The sequence below is a fragment of the Peromyscus maniculatus genome, chromosome 5 (assembly GCF_049852395.1).
Source record: "Peromyscus maniculatus bairdii isolate BWxNUB_F1_BW_parent chromosome 5, HU_Pman_BW_mat_3.1, whole genome shotgun sequence".
Classification (NCBI taxonomy): Eukaryota; Metazoa; Chordata; class Mammalia; order Rodentia; family Cricetidae; genus Peromyscus; species Peromyscus maniculatus.
The window spans coordinates 68,455,811-68,478,806 of record NC_134856.1 but is presented as its reverse complement, the minus strand read 5'-3'; the positions used below and the strand labels follow the sequence as shown (position 1 = coordinate 68,478,806).

General features: G+C 43.4%; 1 protein-coding gene across 2 annotated transcripts; it reads left to right on the top strand.

Annotated features, from left to right (window-relative positions):
- The first annotated feature begins 5,769 nt into the window (after positions 1–5,769).
- LOC102904506 (lysozyme-like protein 1) lies at positions 5,770–21,863 on the top strand. Of its 2 annotated transcripts, none has more exons than XM_042277965.2 (5): positions 5,770–5,907; positions 7,258–7,421; positions 7,930–8,088; positions 20,883–20,961; positions 21,653–21,863. In XM_042277965.2, exons 2-5 carry the CDS (start codon positions 7,283–7,285, stop codon positions 21,855–21,857), a joined length of 582 nt encoding a protein of 193 aa, XP_042133899.2. In that variant the 5' UTR covers positions 5,770–5,907; positions 7,258–7,282; the 3' UTR covers positions 21,858–21,863. The 2 variants fall into 2 exon arrangements, with proteins under 2 accessions (XP_042133899.2, XP_006992231.1); XM_006992169.4 differs by having other exon boundaries at positions 21,649–21,863.
- Positions 21,864–22,996: the final 1,133 nt, after the last annotated feature.

Below are 22,996 nucleotides of genomic sequence, written 5' to 3'. Positions count from 1 at the left end.
CCCAGACCACGCTTGGAAAAAATACCACTAAAAAAGCACTGAAGCCCACAGTCCTTAAGGCACATCCCCAGTGGTCCTAAACATCCCACCAGATTCCACCTCTTGTGCTCAATTTCATAGAAACAAGGCCTTTGAATAATAGAATCTTTACAATAACTTATTGTAATAACTTAAGGAATGAACTTAAAACTTTTAGGTCACCTGTTTTCTGGGTTTCTCATTGGCAAATAACTGAAAAGATTGTCACATATGGGGATGGGTTACTCATTTTTATAACAGTCAAACATTCTGTGTTCACTGAGCTTTTCTGTGATTGGTGGATCATGGCAGCACACCAGTCATAAGATTCTTGAACTTGTTTTCAATCTGTTTAGGCCTACAGAAAACATGCCCAGGGGCACAGAGGCCCCCTGTGGCTTCCCCGGGCTTTGCTCACTTAGTATCTCACATTACTGCAGCCTGCTTGTCAGAACTGAGAACAGCATGGGTGCAGAGGCCTAACCACAACCTTCAACCTCACAGCACCAGCTCTAAGATCCAGGCTTTCCGGGATCCCGTTAGCTGCATTTAGTCATCACAGTTCTGCCTGTCCTTGTCTGTGAGCGGTTCCCTGGGTCACTTGTCACGACTTGACAAGTTCAAGAAGTACTGGCCAGGTGCGTCATGGGTCGTTCTCCATCTGGCATGCTCACCAATGTTTTTGGATCGTGTTGGGGCTATAGATTTGGGGGAATAAAGCCACTGTGACCCATTCCTGGTGAGGTCCCACGGCTGAAGCAGTCAGCCTTCCATAATGTTAGCTTTGTTCCTTTTCCTTGTCTGTTGGAAACAGGGATTAAGCCCAGCCCCTACCAGAAGGGAGGAGAATTAAACTCCATTTCCTGGAGCTTAACCATAATCCGTGTCGATCATTTAGGATTTTCTATAAAGTAACATGTATTCCTTCTCCTTATAACATTTACTGTGTCCTTCACTCATCCACACTCAGCCGTATTGATTTCTTTCTTGGTTATTATAAAATCATGGCATTGCTGCTTATTTTGTTGCTCAGTTGTGTCAGCTCTGGCCATGAGGAGTTCATTTAGTTTGGCTTTACTGTCCCTTTGATATGTTCAACCGCTCCACACCCTCTGTTCTTCTCTTTTTAAGTACTTCCTTATTTTCTTACACTAACAAGATGATCCAGGCTCATCTTGGTTTTTTTTGTTTTGTTTTGTTTTTTTCCTGCCCTTGTTCTCAAACCAGCCAGTTTTCCAAGGAGTTCTGGTTCCTTTGCTTGGAGAATAAGACTAAGATGCAGTTCTGGTTAATGAGTGCATGTGTTGCCATAGGAGTGGCACTGTCTAGGTTCTCTAAGAAAACCTAATTAAGAAATAAATGTTTGTGGACTAATGTATACACAGATTTCTATGTTTACTCCTGAGAAGAGATGATAGGTGATGGACAGAGGGTAGGTGATGGATAGAAGACAGATGGTACACAGGTAGATGATAGCGGATAGATGATACACAGGTAGTTGTTGATACCACTCATCTTCATCCACCATCCCAGGATTTATTCTTTTGTATCTTTATAGTTCTCCTGACTGTGTGAAATCTGACCGCCCCCCCCATTAGCTACAATCTACTGATGCATTTGTTCAACCCTAGCATATAGACATAGTTTTGCATGTGTGCATGTGCATGTATGTGTCACTGAATGTGTATGTTTGTAGACTTGCGTGGGAGAGGCCAGAGGTCAGCATCAGGCTTCTTCTTAGTTGCTATCTAATTTTTTGAGACTTTCACTGAATCTGGAGCCCACTGAGCTGTCTAGTGAGCTCCAGATCATCCTGAAACCATCTCCCCAGTGCTAGGATTCCAGGCACACACCACAGTGCCCAGCTTTCTACATGGATGTGGGGCATCCAAACTGGGGTCCTCATTCTTTGCAGCAAGCACTTTCCTAACTGAGACCTCCGTAGTCCTTAGAGCAGTTTTATAGACTTGCTAGCCCTTGATAGGCTTTTATAGACTTGGTAACCCTGACTGAGCCCTCCATGGGCCTTAGAGCAGTTTCATAGACTTGATAACCTTTCTATCTAAGAAACAAAGTAACCAACCAAAGTGCAATATTTCTGCACAGATCTTTTGTCTTTAGGCTCAAATAGCCAAGAAGAAATACTGTTTTTCAGCTCTATTAGTGGCTTTCCCTACATCTCCCTTGGGGAGATCCACCATACATTTGTGACAGGCACGTCTTCTTGTTGCACTTGAAGTTCATCTCAGGAAGCCCCACAATCTGGCTGAGTTTTTGTCTCTTGCACACAGAAGTTCACTCTCAGTGCTGTGTGGTTCTATGACCTTTGACTCATTCGTAAAATCAGGTGTCCACCCCCTACTACTGCAGAGAATATTGCCAGTGACTTGAGATTTCTCTACGAGATTCTCTGTCATCAAACCCTACCCTGATCACTCATCACAGCTACCTGGTTTCTCTACCCACAGTTTTGTCTTTTCATAGCATCATGTAATTGGCATCATTTAATGTGTGTCCTTTGGCCTGGGCTGCTTTCACTTAGCAAAATGCATCTAAAACATCTGGGTGGTTGTGAAGACAAGTCAACTGAGCAGTACTACTGTCCACTGTAAGACATACAAAAGTTCATGTCTACATTTGCCTGATGATGGACATCTGTGATGCCTGTGGTTTCTGGTGGTTGTTGATAAAGCTGTGCTATAGACATTGTTTAACTTGTTTTTGTGTGAACATAATTTTTTGATTCACTTGAAGAAGTACTTTAGAGTAGTTGGGTTTCTGCCATAAGCCTGTGTCTAACTACGCAAGAAACTTTACCCAGCCACTTTCCAAATGTGCCAGCCGCTCTGCCTTCTGCAAGCAAGGAATAAATGTTCCTTCTTCTCTTTGACTTTATGGGTTACAACCAACTTGTCAGCAATTTCAGTTTGCATTGAAGCAATAAGTAATTATAGTTTTAGAAATCACTTTGCAACAGATGACGGGAGACATCCACTCCTCCACCTGCACATCTTCTTTGACTCCCCCTTTCAGATGGTTTTGCTTATTTCTTCCCAGGAAAAATGTGAATACATTTTATTCATTCTTTGAGAAATTTACATGCATGCATACATATAATGTATTTTGATCACATTCACCCCTCCCATCCTCCCTAACTCCTCCTAGATCCAACCCCCCCTCCCACCCCCTCCCAACTTTATGTCCTCCTTTTTAAAGAAAGAGTAATAACAATCCACCAAGTCTAATTTGTGTTAGCTGTGTTGTACTCAAAGGTGTGGAGTCGTCCACTGGTCAACCTACCAGGGGCCGAACCCTTAAGGAAAACTGACTTTCCCCCAGAAGCTGTCAACTGTCAAAGGCTCCTCCGTTAGGGGAGGCGTCTCAAGGGCCCCTCCCTGCATGATGAGATGTTGATGGCTTGATTTCTTGCAGGTCTTGGGCAGACAGCCATGGCTGCTGAGTTCATAAGGGCAGAGGTACCCTCATGTCCAGAAGCCAGTTTCACTCCAGTCCTCCCTTACAATTTCTCTGCCTCCTCTTTCACAATGGTCCCTGAGCCTTGCTGGGAGGGGTATGATAGAGATGCTCCATTTGTCACAGCTACTCATTTTTTTAATTGGGTTGTTTGCCCATTGTTGAATTTTAAGACATACAATATATACACAATCTGGACACAGGGCTTTTTATTGGACACTCGATATGAAAATATTTTCACAAACTGTGGCTAGTTTTTCATTTCCTTAACAGCATTTTTCAAAGAGCTAAAGTTTTGATTTGGTCGAGTCCAGTTTATGATTATTTTTAATTATTTCATGACTTGAGTTTGGCAATGAAATTTTAGCACAAAATTCAAAACGAAAATTTAGCACAAAAGCATGAAACTCAGAGGTTCCTTGGTGTTAATTTACTGACGGTTTAAAAGTTTACTCTTTACAAGTAGGTCATTGACGAGCTGGGAGTTGCACTGTATGCAGAGTGTCAGCCACATTTCCTCTGTGCCTTCTTTTACTTCTTTTGTTATTGTCTGTCATTGTCCCTGTCATTGTTAAAAAGAGCATCATCTCATCTAATGACATCTGTATCTCCAATACTGTTCTGCTGACTGTCTTCTGATGGGCTCTGCATCCTGTTCCGTGGACCCAAGTATTGACCTTCTCATCAGACACCTCACCTTGATTGAAGCAGCTTTGTGTTCTTTTAGCACATAGTTAGTCACTATGGGCCCTCCTACTTCATCCTCTTTTCAGGATGCTTTTAACAGTCCCAGTCATCTTTGCTTTCCAATATGTTTTAGGATAACCTGACTGATATTTCCAAAGCAGCTTTCTGGAATTTGAACTGAGACTCTACTAAATATGAAAGCCAAATCTTAACATACGTGCTTGGGCCTGGTATGTCTTTCCTATCCATTTAGATTTTCTTTGATTAATCATCAGCACATAAACTTTCCACCCATTTCATTAGATTTAAATTTACATACTCAATAGAAAAGTGACTGATACAAAATGTAAAAACTATGAATGGCTTTTGTGCATCTTTCCTGTAGCCTGCAAAGATGTGAAGCGGGTGTCATAGAAAGAACATAAAAAAGGTTCTTCAGCTGTTCCTGTGGTCTTGGTGAATAGTAAGAATCTGATCTGAAGCGTGCTGAAGGACGTTTGAAGAAGGTGCCTACACGTTTTTCTCCACACACACCCTTCTCACGACATCCACGAACAGAGTCCTCAGGAGAAAAGATGCTCTCGGGCAGCTTGAAACTAGGGAAACAGAAGCCGAAGCACCACTGAGAACTGTGCTTTGTCTCATCCTGATGGAACTACTGTGATTGCTGACATCCTATGTGAGACAGGCAGTGGGAAAGGAGCCCTGCCTTCTAACGTCAATCCATGTGGAAGGCAATCTGACAACATACTACAAAATCATAAAAGCCCAGAAATCCCATTCCCAGGAATTTGTCCTACAGACATTCTTAGAAAAGTAAAAAATAGCCTATGCATGAGATTATGAATTACAATATGATTCTATTAGGAGAAAGAAACAGCTCCAGTGTGCACAGAGATGAACTGTGTATGTTGGGCTAGCACTGACCAATGTTGTATCATGCAGACTTAAAAATAAATTTGGTCAAAACATCGGCATTATTAGCAGGAAAAAAATTAAGAAAATGCAGTGATTAGTTAAGCACCACCAGGAATAACCTTCTAACCAGACCTGCGTATCTCAATCAATTAAAATTTTGGTGTATTGTCCCATTGAAGCCTGGAGATAAATGGGCTTGAAACCAGATCTTTTGTGTCACATCAACTTTTTCAATGATCATGTAAGAATGCTAATCATTTTGCAAATATTTTATTGGGAGTTGGGAGTTTTTATACTTCAATATTGTATTCCTGTCCTCTGTATGCTTTTAAGTTTTACTTGAATTCTGTTCTTCTAAAAATGTTTTACTAATAGCAGTTTGCTTAAAGCAAATAAATTTTATGCTGTTAAAGTCTTAAATGTTTATTTCACCTCTATCTTTTAATTTATACAGGGTTGATGGTTGATAAAGCATGGAAGTATAGGAACCTGGAATTGGAATTCTGGGTTCATGCCCTCTTAGTGATGGAGATTGAAATAAAGTTTGGAGACTGCCTGGCTGAGCTAATGACCAGGTTGTTGACTAGGAAGAATAAAAAGAGGGCAAGCAAGATGCAGAACAAGACTGTTGAGAACTTCGGGGTTCTAGAACCTCCAGGCAGCTGGAAACAAAGGAGATAAGAATCCTTCCTTTGCCAAAGCTCTGGGAAAAGGCCCTTGAGTTACTGAAGGATCACTGGCGCCTTGTGAGAATCAGAAATGGCTTCAGGGGATTCGGGAAGTTTCTGGGAACTACGGCTCACTGACTGAGTAAGTAGAACCAGATTCCTTCCACCCATCACCCAGGAAACCAGTCTACAGATGGCATTGGGAGTCTGCCTTCTCAGTAAGAGTGGAACCACAATTATCTGAGCAACCCAGCAAGGGCAAGCCTGGGCTTCAGAGGTTTCAAACAGTATGCTTGGGGCTGCCACTGCTCTGGCTATTGTCTTGATCTCTTTCAGAGCAGATTCTGATGCAATGGATGAAAACTTAATTAACATGTAGGCTCTGGATCTTACACATCATTTGCCTGCTTCTCTGTCCCCAGCGTAAGGTCACAAGCCAACACATTTTCCATAAAGAGACAGATAGTATTGTTGGTCTGGTGGCCTCTATGGTCTGACATGGTTCCTGGGGCCTGACGTTGCACTGTGAAAACAGCCAAGCACAATAATATATCACCATCTAGGCAGACCCAGGTTCCAATAAAACCTGACTTGGAAAAATAGGTCTGATTTTTCTGAGCTTTGTTCTTCACCAGCATCCAGGTACCCCATTGCTTAGAAACTGGAAACCCCACTGTGGTTCTTTGGTAGTCCATGCTTGCACACTGAGCCGTGTTTTCAAACTTCCCAATTGGGGAATCTATCTCCATTGGATGACTAGCACCTTTTGAAGATTCTAGGCAGTTGCAGAAAACAATAATAGACAAAAAACAAACAAACAAAAAACCCTGTACAAATCTTGAGTTAGTGTCCTGAGTAGTTATCAGAAGTACCACACCAGCCTCATTCCAGCAAAGTTGTGCTGCTTGAAGAAAGAGTTATTTGGATGGGAAAAGATCTTGTTGGAAGCCGGTCATCGGCAAGAAAGGCAGCTCTTGCTTTTGCTCCCCTTTAAATAACTCCTCTCCAGGTTCCCTTGTTGCCCCTGTTCCTCACCCCCAACACTTTCCACTCACGTTACCCATTGTCCTCTCTCTACACTAATTCACTAGAAGCCAAACATGTAAGGACCTCCACTAGGGTGGCAGTGAGGGCGACTCCAAACAAAAAAACACCCCATCCTCTTGTGGTGTCAGATGAGAGACTGGTATGTTTGAAGCAAGACCTCTCCACCTGGATGTCAGTGAGGGACGGTACATTTCTCTTTGGTTCTGAGGACACAGCAGTGAGCGCCTCCCGTCTTAGTCCTGCCCTGTGTTTTGTGTCTTGAGTTATTTTCTCCTCCCCCCTCCCACAGAGGTTCAGAATGGGTGAAAACAGGCAGGATGGAATCAGGTGGGGGCGCCCCCAACCAGGAAGAACTAAAGTGGGGTTACCGTGTTCTGAAATGCTGATGACTGGTGCTCTTAGGATGAATCAAAGTTGTCTGATCACTCTCCCGGTCTTTTGGCAGGCTCTGCTTCCAACGGGCCTTGGGGATGAAGGCTGCCGGTGTCTTGGCCCTGATTATCAGCCTCAGCATAGTTGCAGAATCCAAACTCTACACTCGATGTAAACTGGCAAAAATATTTGTGAAGGCTGGCCTGGACAATTACGGGGGATTTAGCCTTGGAAACTGTGAGACTCCTCCCCTGCCTCCCGTCTCGTTCCTAATTTTGAGTGTGGGTGTCTGCTAGGAGGGATAGCAGATCCACTCCATGTTTCCAGCTGGTGGTCTCCAGCTTGGCCAAGCTCTCCTCCCATTGGAGATGGCTGCTAGCTCTTCACGTGTTCTCCCACACTGCGCATGCTCACCCTTCTCTCCTTCTCCCCCTGGTCCTTGGTTTCTTATGGCTGGAGTCCAGTGTTCATGGCCACAGGGAGGGAAAGAACAGTGATGCCAGCCATCCCAGTGTGTGGAGAAGGCTAGGATTCCCTGTGTAAGGCTCAGCTACCGCCTGCTGTGCAGGTTCTGGCTGGCACTCCTGCTTCTGTACACATTCCCATGCCCTGCTGCTATTTCTCACTTGTGTGTGCGTCCTGCCCAAAGGTCTGCTGGGAGGAGGCCAGTGGGGAGCGTGTATAAAGAAATTCACCTCAATGGAACAGGACTGTGGTCCCCTTAGGTCTTTCTCTCCCCATATAGGGATCTGCATGGCATACTATGAGAGCCGTTACAACACCTCAGTCCAGACTCTCCTGGATGACGGAACCGTTGACTATGGCATTTTTCAGATAAACAGTTTTACGTGGTGCAGAAGTGACAGAATACGACAGAAGAATCACTGCCACGTTGCCTGCTCAGGTACTGTTTCTGGTTATCCGAATTCTTCATCTTTGAGGGCAAAGATCAGAACCTAGATTGCAGGAGACATACCTGTATCTGCTTTAAAGCAGATGCAGAGTTCATGTACACAAGGAAGTCTGCTCCCGGGCCGGCAGATGACTCGGTAGCATGTGCACAAATGTCTTATTCCTCCTAGGGTGGTTTTTAGCAAGCCCTCCATGGAAACAGGGTTGAACCAGTGACCTAGTCTTTTCATGGAACAAAACATTTCAGTTTTCAACAGGAATGGGAAGCATCCCTTGCCAAGTGCATACCAGAACTGATGTTCTTCCTGCACAGAACTCTGTATTTCTTTGTGTGGATTAAGACAAATTGGCTTGGTTTCCATTTCTTAGAGTAGAAATTAAACCAGGATTCACTTCCTGCTCTCTGCTTCTGTTACTCAAGGGACACATGTGCGACCAGGATTAAGAGCAGTAAACAATAGAACACAGTAGGCATGAGCTCTGCCCCACCAAGCCTTACCCAGTGAACAAGAGAGGGTCAGCTGGCACAAAGGTAACTCGATGACTGACCAGGAGGGCATCGACTGACGGGGGCTCCAGGAGAAAATGATAGTTTAAGAAATCCCAGGACTGGGAATCTAGCTCAGTGGCATATAGTGTTTGTCTGGCATGTTGGAGACCCTAAGGCCATCCCCAGTTCCACCAAAAATAGGAGGAAAAAAGGGGTTCATGGAAAACTCTGACTGAGGACATGGAAGACATATAGGACCTGAGAATCAAGAAGAGTCCTTCTAGGCTAAGCAAATAGCAAAAATAAAGAACTGGATGTAGTCAGGTTTAAGGGCAGGGGAGTACTGAGCCAGTCTTCCTGTGGGGAAGGAAAGAATACCTAAGAATCATAGGAAAGGCTGGAAACTTCTGGTTGAGGAGTTGGTGGCAGCTAAGAAGCTGGCCTTGATTTCTGCCTGCAGTGGAGGGACAGTCATGGTTGGTCAGGGCAGCACTGATTACAAAGGATTGATTTGCAAGAAGGGCATGAAATAGGTCAAAAAGGATGCCACCTAGGCGTCACTGTAATGAGAGGCAAGTCATCGGTGGCACTCACGGGGGAGGGGCTGGAGAAGAGGAAGCAGAGCTCTGGAGCAGGCAGGAAAAGTGGGGGAAAATGGCTATTTCTTCTCCCTAGTTCATTCCCCAGTACCTACAACATTATCTGGCCACTGTTGGTGCTCAATAAATATCCACTTATTAAAGACATGAATGGAAAGAATGCAGGACAGGGTTGAAGTCAGTCAGAAAATACTCTGGGCCAAATTCTTTGGGTGGGAGTGGAAAATAAACTGTTTTAATTGATCTTTGCTCCATCATTAACTTGCTTGCTTTAAGAAACAGCTAGAGAGCCAGGCAGTGGTGGCGCACGCCTTTAATCCCAGCACTCTGGAGGCAGAGTCAGGCGGATCTCTGTGAGTTCGAGGCCAGCCTGGGCTACAGAGTGAGTTCCAGGAAAGGCACAAAAGCTACACAGAGAAACCCTGTCTCAAAAGCAAAGAAACAGCCAGAGCACTGATGAGACACATCTCTGGGCGTGTCTGTAAGGGTGTCTGCTGAGTTTAACTGAGGAAGGAAGGCAAGCCCTAAGTGTGGGCAGCACCCTTCCATGGACGGAATAAAAAGGGTGAAAGGAACCAGGCCTACTCGTGTACATCTTTAATCCCAGCACTCAGGAGGCAGGTGGATCTCTGTGAGTTCAAGGCCAGCATGGTGTATATAGTGAGTTCCCGGACAGTCAGAGCTAAATAGTGAGACTCTGTCGCAAAAAAAAAAAAAAAAAAAAAAAAAAAAAAAAAAAAAAAAACCTAAAACAAACAAAAAATCAACCAAATGAATAAATAAATAAATAAATAAATAAATAAATAAAACAAAAAAGAGAAAGGAAGGAAGGAAGGAAGAAAGAAAGAAAGAAAGAAAGAAAGAAAGAAAGAAAGAAAGAAAGAGAAAGCAAGAAAGAAAAAGAAAGAAAGAAAGAGCAAAGGAAAAAAGTAGAGGTGAAAGAGAGGGGGGCTGAGCAGCTGCATTTGTCTGTCTCTGCTTTTGTACTGGGAACACAATGGGGACCATCTGCCCCATGTTCCCACTGCCATCTATGCCTTCCCGCCATGATGGACTGCTTCCCGTCAAACCCCTTATCCCTTTCCCTTTGTTTACTTTTCCTCATAACAACAAGGAAAGCATCTAATACACCATTCCATCCCTTAAACCAATGAGCAAAAGAAGCTTCCAAATTGCAACTACAAGTGCCGAGTTTGAGCAAGAGAGGTCATACTGGACAGAATGATCGGACCCAGTCTAAGCACGTGAATCCATGGAGGTAGAGTCTTGTCCATCTGAGGTCACAGGGAGGCAGACACAGAAAGGGAGATGAAGATCAGACACTCAACCAACGTCGCTGGCTTGGAGAGTGGTGAGAGAGACATGAGTCGAGCAATGTGGGTGGCCTGCAGAGGCTAGGGGTGGCTCCCACCTTATATCAAACAATCCAACATCTGCCTCAGCCCTACAGCCAGAGGGACTGAGTGTCACCAAAACACAAACAAGCAAGGAAACCAGTCCTCCCCTACACCATTCGAAAAGGAAAATGCAGGAGCCAGCCTATGACTGTAACCCAACCGATCCATGTTGCCCTTTCACCCAACTATAAGAACAGCCTGTGCTGTCGATGCCATGACGTTTGTGGTCATTTTGGGGGCAGAAATAGAAAACAAATACACCTCACCCCTACTGGACCGCCATGGTGTCCACCGGGAGTCACTGATAGAGCTAGAACAAGGCACATTTTAGGAAAAAGGAGAACAAAACAAAGAAAGAGTTCTTGTGATTTAGCAACTGATGGCAGAAAGGAAAGCTTGAAGGATTAGAGAAGGAAAACACCGCGAGGAAATCTCTAATAGCAGCACAGGAGAAAGACAGAGAACCGAAGCATAGACAAGAAAATGAACGATATTGAGAACTACAAGGATATGATAACCTAACAGGAGAGAGGGAGAGATGCAGAGCCCTTTCCTGAAATTCAAATTTCCACCCATAGCACTAACAAACCCCAAACTAAAGAACAGGACTCCAGCACATAAGACCTCCGGTGTGACTCACATAATGGAGGTTCACACTCAGGCACATCCTTCCAAAACTTCACTAGGAAAATGAATGTATGTGGTCCGTACAAAAGGTTAAACAAGGAGTGAGCAACATAAAATTTCTCAACTGCAACACGTAGCAGAAGAAAGAGGAACTGTGTGTCCAAATTTCTGAAGAAGAATAATTTCCAATAGATGTTCCTTTACTAGTCAAATTGTCAATACATTTTGAGTATATCATGAGGACATTTTTAGACAAGTTGCTAAAAAGTAAAAACTTCACCTTTTATATCATTTGGTGTTCTGACTTCCCAGAAAACTCAAAGTTGAAAATTAAGGGGAAAATGTAATACTTTTGTTAGTTCTTTGAGAATATCATAGCTTATTTTGGTAATATCCTAGTCTTACCCCAACTCCTCCAGATCCACCCTCTCCATCTTCCCCTCCAAACACACTCAACTTTGACCTTGTTCTTCCCCCAACTTCTCTCTTTTTTCCCTCAACCAAGTCCAGTCCATCTTGCCCAACTAGTCTTAGAAGAGGGGTCTGGAGTGTGGTTGACCTGCCAGGAGTCACATCCTTAAAGAAAACAGATTCTCCCTCCCAACAGATATCAAATGCCAGGAATTCCTTAGCTCCTGGTGATAGCTCATTTCCACCTCCCCCTTTCTATGATGGGATTTTTTTTTTTTCTAACTCAAGTTTGTGCAGTATTTCGCATATTGTCGCAACCACTGTGAGTAGTTCATATGTATGTGACTTACTGTGTCTGGACAAGTGTCCCCTTTAAGTTGTCCATCGCCTCTGTCTCTTAAAAACTTTCTGATCCCTCTTCTGTGAAGATTCTAAGACTTGCAGGGAGGGGTGTGACATGGAGATCCCATTGAGGACTTAGTACTATAGTTTCTCATCTCTTCATGTTTACCAGTTGAGGGTCTCAATATTAATTGTCATCTGCTGCAAAAGGAAGCTTCTCTGATGAGGGCTGAGTAAAACTCTCATCTATGAGCATAGGAACAAGCTATTAGGAAACATTTTCATACTACGCCCATTTAGCACAATAATAGTATTGGGTTCTCCCTAGGGCCTATGACATATCTAGCCATAGATTCTCAGCCATGCCAACAGTGCCAGGAATGGGTTCCATCTATGGAGCAGGCCTTAGATTCCATCAGAAAATGGTTGGTTACTCCCACAACACTCATGCCATCATTTTACCAATGGGCACACCTTGTTAGGTTGGTCATTATTGAAGCTTTAAGGATGAGCTTTAGATTACGCTTCTCCTCCAGAAGCATACATAGCACCTTCCAGCAATCCAGGAAAATTTTAACAGATTTTTAATGAATGACTGATCTTTCTTTTGGGAAACAGTGAGGATGGTAAAGCAGACAACTGGGAATAGTAGGCATTGCCATCACCTGACCCAAAGCAGAATGAAAACAGGGCTGTGACCAGTTTCTCACTGAAGACTATGAGGAGGACACATGTTTGGAGGACACAGCTATGTCAAGTGACATGGAGAAAAATCTGGAGGGAAATAATCCCAGACTCACTGTCCTCCCTGCTCCCTTTCTTACTGGTGTTCACTCTGACTTAAGCCTCTAGAAGTCAGAGGACATGGAAATCCATTGGTGGCTTCTCTGCAGATTTGCTTCCCAGTGCACAGAGCACAGTGAAGACAGGTATGGAGGAAGGTTCTAGCACAGTTGCCATATAATTTTCTCATAGCACCATTAGGGGGAGATTTTTCACAAGAGAATAAATTAAAGCAAAAAAAAAAAAAAAGAAAGACACAAATCAGGAAAACAAAGGGCACAAATCCAGTAACCAGGAACTCAGCAGAGGAGAAAGGCCAAGGGAATGCTGGGCATGGCCCCGGGAGGCTAATGTATATGGCTTCCAGACTGAAAAATTGATCTTTGCTCTCCAGCATGTAGTTTGTCTCCACGGCAAACAAGTATTTGAAGAAAGCTTGGGTGCTCTGTAGTTATAGCTGAATGTTCAGAAAATGTTCCTTATGTATTCTCTTGTCTTAGTTCTGGGAAGAGTGAGAAAGACATTCTTAAATTAGTGGATCTTGTAGTTTTGTTTCTTCTTTCTAACAGATGAGTTTCTGAAGCGCTGTTATTAGATGCGTGCATATTGATGATGGTGGTCTTCTCAGTGGGTTAGCCCTGCTTTCACTAGAGTCCTACCTCCCCTTAACCAGGGTACCATCTCTACACAGACACTGCAGAATAGTGTGACTGTAACTGCAGCTTCTTCTGGGAAGCACCTACACTGTCAATTTCCTTCTATTCTTTTGCTTTTAACTCATCTATGTCTGGGCACTAACGGTGAGTTCTTATAGGCAGAGCATAGTTAGCATTTGTGTCCATTCTGACAATCACGTATTTGTATTAAGTGATTGAATCAAGGTCAGCAATTGCTTTCCTGAAAGGACACACAGTAAATATTTTATTTAGGCTTTGCTGGCCATATGGTTTCTGTTGCAGTTACTAAACCATAATGTAGTGTGAAAACAGCCACAAAAATATGTAAATGACTAGGCTTGGCTGTTTTCCAATAAAACTTTATTTAAAAACAAGGGCCGGGGGAGATGGAAATAGTCGGCAAAATGCTTGTTATGCAAATATGAACATCTGAGTTTGGATTCCCACAACCAACATAAAAAACCTGGTTCAGTGGGTATAATCCCGGTGATGGGGGGCGGGCAGAGAGAAGAGGATCATGGGGCCCTGTGTGGCCACCACTCTAGCCAATCAGTGAGCCATAGTTTCAGTGAGAAACTATGTCTCAAAAAATAAGATAAGAAGTGACAGAAGACCCTACAGTGTCACCTTTTGGGCAGCATAGGCATGCATGTGTGTTATCTGTGGCTTAAATGGGATCCTTGCTTCATAACATTCTATCTCAGGACTGTGTGCCCATGTATTTCATTTCGGCATGTGGTGCACCTCACTAGGAATTTTATTGTTAAATTTTATTGTATTAATTTATTGTTTTCACTTGAAATAGTTACCTGGCAGACCACTTTATAACAGAGATAGCTTTCACTGTATATCACATATATTCCATCTTCAGCTCTCACTCTTCATTCCTCGGGTGGAGTCCTTTGGGCAGACAGTTAAGGAATATTCATTCTCATTTAGCCTAAATAGTTTCCTTCAACTGTTTCTGTTTCTGTGGTAGAGCCTCCTAACAAGCATGCCCAGCTTTCCTTGTCTGAGAGTGACTCTATTTCATTTTCATTCTTGAAAGAGATTATGTATAAATAAGAAATAAATAAATTTCTGCATAGTACACATACAGGAACAAAGTGCCTCAAATATGAAAATATGTGTATAAATAATATTTATTTCTATATATACATGAAATCCTAGATGGGAAGGAAAAATTTTGATCCTTCTTCGACATGTTTCTCCTTCTAGAGTCTAACTTGAACACGCTCAATGTTCTTTCATCACTCAATGAGTTCCTCCTTTTATGTGTTATATTTTTCAGTATTTTCCATTAATTCTTCAAATTCTGTCATCAAAATCTCTGATCTTTTTCCCTGAAGTGTCTAATCTATCAAACTCGAGTCTAGTATCTTCTTTCCACCTAGTGGTAGGAAATTATTTTATACTCCATCTCACATCATATCTTTCTGTTTGCATTGACCATTTGGTTCTTATTATGGGTTATGTATCAACACCTCTTTTTCTATGTAATAGTTTTCTTGGCTACTAGCTAGTGTGCTTAAGTAGCCTTGTGGGTGTCTGGCGTGTTGTTCCCATAAGGAAGGAGTGATTTACTTTGACAAGTAGCTGAATTCATCTTTAAATACCATGACAGAGTTCTATACTAGTTTATGGTGTGGCTAGCTCATCCTCTATCAAAGTATGTCTCTCCTGGTATCTTTGGAATGCCCTAGAGCAATGGTCCTCAACCTTCCAAATGCTGTGACCCTTTAATACAGTTCCTCATGTTGTGGTGACTCCCAACCATAAAATCATTGTCATTGCTACTTCATAACTGTAATTTTACCACTGTTATGAATCGTTATATGTAAATATCTGACATGCAGGATGTCTCATATGCAACCCCTATGAAAGGGTTGTTTGCCCCCCTCCCCAAGGGTTTGCCCTAGAGGTTCAGTGAGGCCTCTTCATCCTGAGTATTGAAAAATAAGGTAAGTCTCCCAGCCTGTAGAACCCTGCAGTTGTCCAGCTCCAGAGCATTTCTTCCTGGCTGGCCCAGGGAGTCAGGCACTTGGCTCATCCGGATTATTTCAGGCATACTCTGCCTGCCTTTCAGATAGTCTCCACAAATTCCTGCTCCAGAGCTTCTGATCTATCTCAATTTTCACCTACCTATTCTTCTCTGAGCAAAAAGTCATGGCAATCACAGGTTCTGTGCCTCTGTTTCCTCTCTTAAAGGCCAGCATGGTACCATCAGGTCTGAAAATAAGCTTTTCATGTATTTTGTCCTATTTGTCCAGTTGTTGACAGCAGGAAGAAAAATTCTTCTCACTATCATAGATATGATTAACTTGATACACACATTATTCAGTTAATACTGTTCCAATTTAATTCCAGTTAAGGAAGGCTTGGGAAATGCAGGATGATCCTTGTGTAGGGAGCGAAAGTGTCAGTGGTTTATGGTTAACACTAAATAACATTCAATCTGTTTCCGCTTCAGCTAGAGATGGAGGGCTGTGTTGTGATCCAGTGATCGAGTGCTTGCTTGGCATACACAGGACCTGGGCTCCATCCCTAGGATGGAATTTTTAGAAACAGCTTTAAAATAGAAAATAGGATATTGGCTTTATACCCTAACCAGCCTTCAGTGACTGATGGACCTCAGCCTTGGGCCAGAAAGACTGTAATTGGAAACAATATCCTTCTGTCCCGTGCTGTATAGAAGTAGGGACATTTGTTATGAAACCCTAGAAATGAGTTGGCATTAGGTACCTTCACGAGGTATATTGTGGTGGTATTGTGTTCCCCAAAATATTGTGCACCCTAATAAACTTATCTGGGGTCATAGAACAGAATAGCCACTAGATACAGAGGCTAGAAAATGGTGGCACTCACACCTTTAATCCTAGCCTTCTGGAGGCATGGATCTCTGTGAAATGAGGGAAAAAAGCAGAAAGGTATGTAAGGCGTGAAGACCAGAAACTAGAAGCTTTTAGCTTTTAGTTTTTAGGCTTTTAGCAGCAGTTCAGCTGAGATTCATTCTAGATGAGGACACAGAGGCTTCCAGTTTGAGGAAACAGGATCAGCTGAGGTATTGGTGAGGTGAGGTGGCTGTGGCTTGTTCTGCTTCTCTGATCTTCCAGCATTCACCCCAATACCTGGCTTCAGGTTTATTCTTACTAATAAGACTTTTTAAGATTCAGTCTACAGTATATGACCTTACATCTATGTACAGTACAGACTTCATGCCACTTCAGAAACTATACCGTCTCTTTGATTTCAAAACTGTATTCCTAAAACCCTTTCTTCCCTTCTTCAAACTACTCAGAATTTATTTTGATGTATTTGCTGTGGTTTAAATGTGTTCCCCAAAGTTTATGTGTTAGAAATAATACCAAATTCCCGTGACTGGTATTTTGAAGTGGGGAGTTGGGAAAACAGTTCGGGCTAGATGGCAGAGGAAGGATGGGGACCCTATTTTGACATTAGTGACTTTATAGGATGGGGAGGGAGGCTAGAGTGAACACGCTTCCTGTCTTCCAATAATGCCCTCTGGCACGTGCCTTCACCAGCGGATCTCCCAGCAACATGCACTAAACAAAATTCTCTTACTTATAAATTATTTAGTCCCAGATATTTTGCTAGGGAACCAGAAGATGGACTAGGTAAATACTCACATATATAAATTAAACACACACACACGTATATGCATGCATACATAAACACACACACCATTTACAAATTTCCTGATATAATGGCAATCTTCTTCTAAAACACAGGCTTTGCTGATGAGAAATGGTTACAGAAAACGTGATTGCTGATATCTCCATATAACGTAGTCCATGTACATCAATCTTATTCCTCATCAGCTGGGCATCAGAGTTGGCCTTTGTTACTTCAGAGAAGAAAAAGAGATGTAAAGCAGGACTATGGAGGTTGTAATTATTCAGAGGGAGGCACAGGGACTCTGACATGCACTAACTGGAAGCAAGAACTGTTCTGGGTACCAATTGCTGCTGGTTTCTGTTGCTGAGTGTAGAGTAAACTATTCCACTGCATACTGTTTCTGAGGAACTGGGCCTATTCTTGGTTGACTAGACAGAATTGTCTATTTAAGGTAAATTGGGCAGAAACAATTATTGGCATGAATCCTTCCAAAAAACCTGCTGCCTCCCCGATTTCTGCCCCTCTGCTGCCCCTCTGTGGTGATTTCACTCTTTCAATGTCTCAACTCTGCATCTGGTTCCTTCTCGGCCCCAGGCTTCCTAAGCACTAAGCTAATCCAGTCATTTTCAAGAGACTTTTCCCTTATTATTGTATTCGTTTCCTGTCATCCAGGCTGGGCTCCAACTTACTATACAGCTGAGGCTGGTCATGAACTCATAACCTCCTTGCCTCCACCTCCCAAGAGCTAGAGGTACGGTCATGCACCACCACCACTCACCTCTGAGCAGCGCTTTTGCAACACCCTGACCAGTCTGACAAACACCTTCCCTCATGGTGTCTTCTTCCCTAACCCACACCACCTGGTCCTGCTGTGTAGCTGAAAGTTTTCCCATGTCCTGGCTGGCTGGGGTCAGGACAAATCTCTTACCCACAGTCCCATAGCCTTTTATAAAATAATCACACAGAGGCTTGATAGTATTTACAAACTGTATGGCTATTAGCTCAGGCTTATTACTGACTAGTTCTTACACTTAAATTAATCCATAATTCTTATTTTTGTTTAGCCACGTGGCTTGGTACCTTTTCTCAGTTCTGCCTTGTCATCTTGCTTCTTCTGTGTCTGGCTGGCGACTCCTGACTCAGCCTTCCTCTTCCCAGAATTCTCCTCATCTGCTTATCCCACCTATACTTTCTGCCTGGCTACTGGCCAGTCAGCGTTTTATTTATCAACCAATCAGAGAAACACATATTCACAGCATAGAGAAAGACATTCCACAGCCCTGCTGTGAGTGAGTGCATCCTATTCAGGGTTCAAACTGTTTTCCCAAGACTGAATCTTGCCCTGGCACATAAGCATGGGATAGACTCCTGTCACAGAACAATGGAACATGTCAGCTTCCTCCTCACAGTATGTAATGCTTCCTCCCCACCCCTTGAGACAACACCAATGTCACTTGCTCTAGGATCCCTCCCCAGGCTCTTCCAAACACAGGCCCATTTACTGGGCATGGGGCCTCAGTTTATAGGAACAATTATGGTATCCACTAAAATGAATGTTCCAAGGATGGATGGGGGTTTTCATGAAGATATTTACTGTATGCCCAACACAGAATAGCTCTTATAGATATGTGTGTCTCCAGAAACAAGACGTCCAAGCTGCCATAGCTCTATTGCTCCTGGTGACCCTAAACTAAATGTGAGAGTTTGTATCCACTGCCTTAGCTGCTCCTGCCTCACCTCAATCCTGTCTCTGGTTTTCTTTCTGTTGTGGGTTTTTTTTCTTGTGAAATAGTAGTTTGTTTTAAATCAAAATAAAAATAAACCTCATTTTGAATAAATTTGCCTACAGGAAATGTCACAACCTTAATCTTCCAAGAAAAGTAATACAATTAAAAGTAAACCAGCACACTGAAGGAAAAATTTCACTTCTAGCAAATTTACAAACAATTCCCTATTATGATATTTTATTGAAACATGACATTTCAAGCCAATATTTCTTCTTTCTGGTTGTTGTTTTGTTTTTTTTTTCCTGACAGAATAAATGCATTTCTGTTGTAAAATGTTAGAGGATAAATACCTCAGTTTCAAAGCACTGACAATTACATCTTAGAACTAATTCTCATTAAGACACCAGCGAGTTCATAGTCGTCTCTTCAAAAGCTGTCCAGTAGACTGTGTAGAGGTGGGGCCTTCTGTACCACGTGATGGGAGACCCACCAGACAGCAATGCCCTTGAAATCTAGCTGGACAACAGAGAGGCTAAGGCTTTAGATGCATTTAATGCTAAGTTTACTGTGTATTATCTTTTCCAGCTTTAATTATAATTCACAAAACCCTATGTAAAGTGTGTATACAATGTGATGGTTTCAGATCCATATGTGTTGTGAAGTAATTTCTGTACTCAGCTAGTGGAACATCCATCGTTACTGGGTATTTGTGTGTGTGTGTGTATGTGTTATATGTGTGTGATATGTATGTAGTATACGGGGAGTGGTGCATGTATGATTTTTGTGTGTGGTATGTATACGTGTGTGGGTATGGTGTGTGTGTGTGTGTGTGTGTGTGGTGTATATGTGGTGGAGGTGTGTGGAATGGGGTGATATATGATGTGGAGAGAGTGTGTATTATATGTGAGGCATGTGTATGAGGTGTGTGTTGTATATGTGGTATGGTATTTGTATGGCATCTGTGTGTTATATGTGTGTGCATAGTATGTGTATGGTATGTATGTGTATGTGGTATATGTGTTGGATTGTGTGTGTATGTATGTATGTATGTGTGTGTGGTGGGGGTGAGGTGGTATGTGGGGGTGTATAATGTGTGGTATATGGTGTGTGTGATACAGTATTAACTACATAATCATTATGCTGTGCCCTGGACCTCCAGACCCCTTGCATCTGTATCTGCAAGTTGGTACTGTGACCAAATATCTCCTTGCTTCCCCAACTCCCAGACTCTAGAAATCACCACTCCGTCCTCAGGTCTGCACCTAGAGAACCCACCTTGCTGGAGGAGTGATGTCAGACTTTTCATATTTGTTTGACGTTTTCTGTCATGTTTGTGTCAGGGAGGTTTGGAAACCACTTCCAGGCAAGCAGGAAAAAAAACACTGACAATCAAGGATCACACTTCCACCCAGAGACTTTGACAAATAAAGAATGGGGCAGCTGGCTCACAACTTTACATTTTCTTCACGTGAAAAACACCTCGGATAATTCTTTTAATGTATAAACTGGAAAATGACAATAGATGGTTTAGTCTTTACTGATAGAGATGGCATAGATGTCAAAGTGATCTGAGCACAGAAAAAAAAAAAATGCTGCCCTGCCTTACGTGTGTATTTCTACAGGACAGTAAAAATGGCTTCATAGTTAAGAGCTCCTGATGCTTGGTTCCCAGCAGCTCTGACTCAGGCAGCTCACAACTACCTATAGCTCCAGCTCCAAAGGATCTGACACCCCATTCTGGCCTCTGCAGATACTAGCAAGCGCACGCACATGTGCATGTGCGCGCACACACACACACACACACACACACACACACACACACACACCATAAATAATTTTTAAAATGCTTTTTTTTTTATGCTTCCCACTATCTTCTAAATGCAGTTCTCCAAACTTTTCAGAACTGTATTATTCTCAGGTAGCCCAAGGTGAGGATGGTCTTGAAAACAAAAGCTGTGTTATTGGTAAAGAAGTTCATGTTTCTCTGTAGGGAAAACCACAACTCTTCTGAGCCCCTTCCAGAAGAGCACAGAAGCTGTGTGTGAGGACCCCTCGGAGAGCAAAAGCCCCAGCTAACCCTCACATCTTTCTCTGCAGCCTTGATCACTGATGACCTCACAGATGCCATTCTCTGTGCCAAGAAAATTGTTAAAGAGACACAAGGGATGAACTATTGGTGAGTGTTTCCGTGGGAGACTCAAGCTGGCCTGCATGGGACCTACCGTGTGTCTGTTCATAGTGGCTAAGGGTGGACATGGAAAGTCGGTATCTGCAGAGTAGTCCAGACAAGGGAATGTGAGTAGTTTATACTCACCTCCACGGAAGTGAGAGTCCAGCGCAACAAACACAGCACAAGGGGCGAGTACGGGAAAAGTCTTGATGTCATGTGAAGGAAAGGGGTCTATCACCACACCAGGGGGCAGGGAGCCTGACTTTGCTCTAAATTTGTGTGAGATTTAGAGGCTGCAACAAGATCTGGTGGAGAAAGGTAATTAATAAACAGAGTGGGGATGAGATGCCCAAGTCTGGAAATGACAACCAGCAGGATCACTTCTGAGCAAGCTCCCTTCATCTCGATGGCTGTATTTCTAATGAATCCCGCTAATCGGGGTACCCATTTGGTAGCTCAGAGCTGGGGCTCTCCATGACCCATCCTTACAAAAGCGATTTGCTTGTTGGTGAGGCAAACAGTGACCAGGAGGAAATGGGGTGAGGGAGGAGGGACAGAAAAAGGCTTTAGTGAGACGGAGGAGGGAATGGAAGCCTTAGGTGTCTGAAGCAAGCTAACCACTGAATACCCCTCCGGAGGTTATTTGGGGTGGCATGCCTCCTCCTGCTGTCTCCACGCCCATCTCCTCCTCAGGCAGGGCTGGAAGAAACACTGCGAGGGTAAGGACTTGTCTGAGTGGAAGAAAGGCTGCGAGGTCTCCTGATCCGGAGCAGGGGCGAGGATGCTTTGCCGCGACTTCCCAGATTTGTAATGAGTATGTACCCCTTCTCCGCACAGCATCCCTTCTCAGAGCTGGAGAGGGGATCCAAGCTGTGTTTAAAGGAAATAAATATTTCCGTTGATATGTCTTCACTTTCCCCTGGCTTGAGTTCAATGATGTCACAAAAACTTGATGCTGTTAAGACTTGGGAAAATCATCTCTGGAATGTTTAAGAGAATAAATTTTTCTTCTTTGCTGTAAAGGTCCCTAAGTATGTAGCCCTGACATGCCTGCTCATTCAAAAATGAGGCTTTTGAAGGTCAAAGGACACACTTGGTAAGGAACCTTAAGAAGGCTGCTAGCCAGTTTGCCAACCCCTACATCCCCAAGAGTGTGTGGCCATTCTTTCTAGTCCGGGGACACTCAGCCCTTCCTCAGATGGATGCTGCTGAAGAGGATGCTCCCGCATCCTGGGTGGAATCCTAATGGCAGCTCTAGTAGAATGAAAACATCTGGAGCAGCGGTTTTGGACTTGTGGGTGGCAACCCCTTTGGTCGTCACATATCAACTATGTAGCAAAATTATTGATGAAGTAACAATGAAATCACTTTACTGTTGGGGGTCACCACAACTTGAGGAACTGTATTAAAGGGTCATAACATTAGGAAGGCTGAGAACCGCAAGTGCTAGATTCCAAAGAAACTCCAGGCAAATGGTTATTGGTGGTGTCTGTCAGCATACCAAAGTGCATGCTGACGTCCATGCTCTCTTAGCATTGTAAATACCTGTTGCCAGTCCCCAGCTCTTCTCACCCTGCCCCACCACTTACCCTAAGCATTAACTCACAGGCTTCCCTTGTCCTAGCTTCTCATTCCTATATAACCCTGTCTGTTAAGCACAGTCATATGCTCATTTTATACAATGACAAAATTGTTTTCATCTCAAGACGTGCAGAATGGATTAGCTTGGCCTGGAACCTGAGGACCGCATGAAAGGAGTCTATACCACGCTGCAGTGGCCCGAGGACATCAACCAGGGAGATATTTCCAGGATGGCTCTGCTGGAGATGGCCATGGCTCCCTCTCCTGACGCACACAGCAGGATGGCTCTGCCCGGGGGATTCATGTCCAGTTTCCTGTACATCTTCCTGTGCCACTGGGCCACAGTTGGTTGAAACTTTGATTCAACCTGCTTTGCTCTAAAATTGAGGTAGAAGCTATAGCCTCTTGTTGAGTGCCATAGGATCTAGACCTTACTAAACTGAAGTTTATTGGAGAAACG

What these genes read in the sequence shown, in the direction of transcription:
- LOC102904506 (XM_042277965.2), top strand. Translation starts at nt 7,283, where the DNA reads ATGAAGGCTGCCGGTGTCTTGGCCCTGATTATCAGCCTCAGCATAGTT. An exon ending in GGGATTTAGCCTTGGAAACT is followed by an intron (nt 7,422 to 7,929) that starts GTGAGACTCCTC and finishes CTCCCCATATAG; the next exon opens with GGATCTGCATGGCATACTAT. An exon ending in CTGCCACGTTGCCTGCTCAG is followed by an intron (nt 8,089 to 20,882) that starts GTACTGTTTCTG and finishes CTTTCTCTGCAG; the next exon opens with CCTTGATCACTGATGACCTC.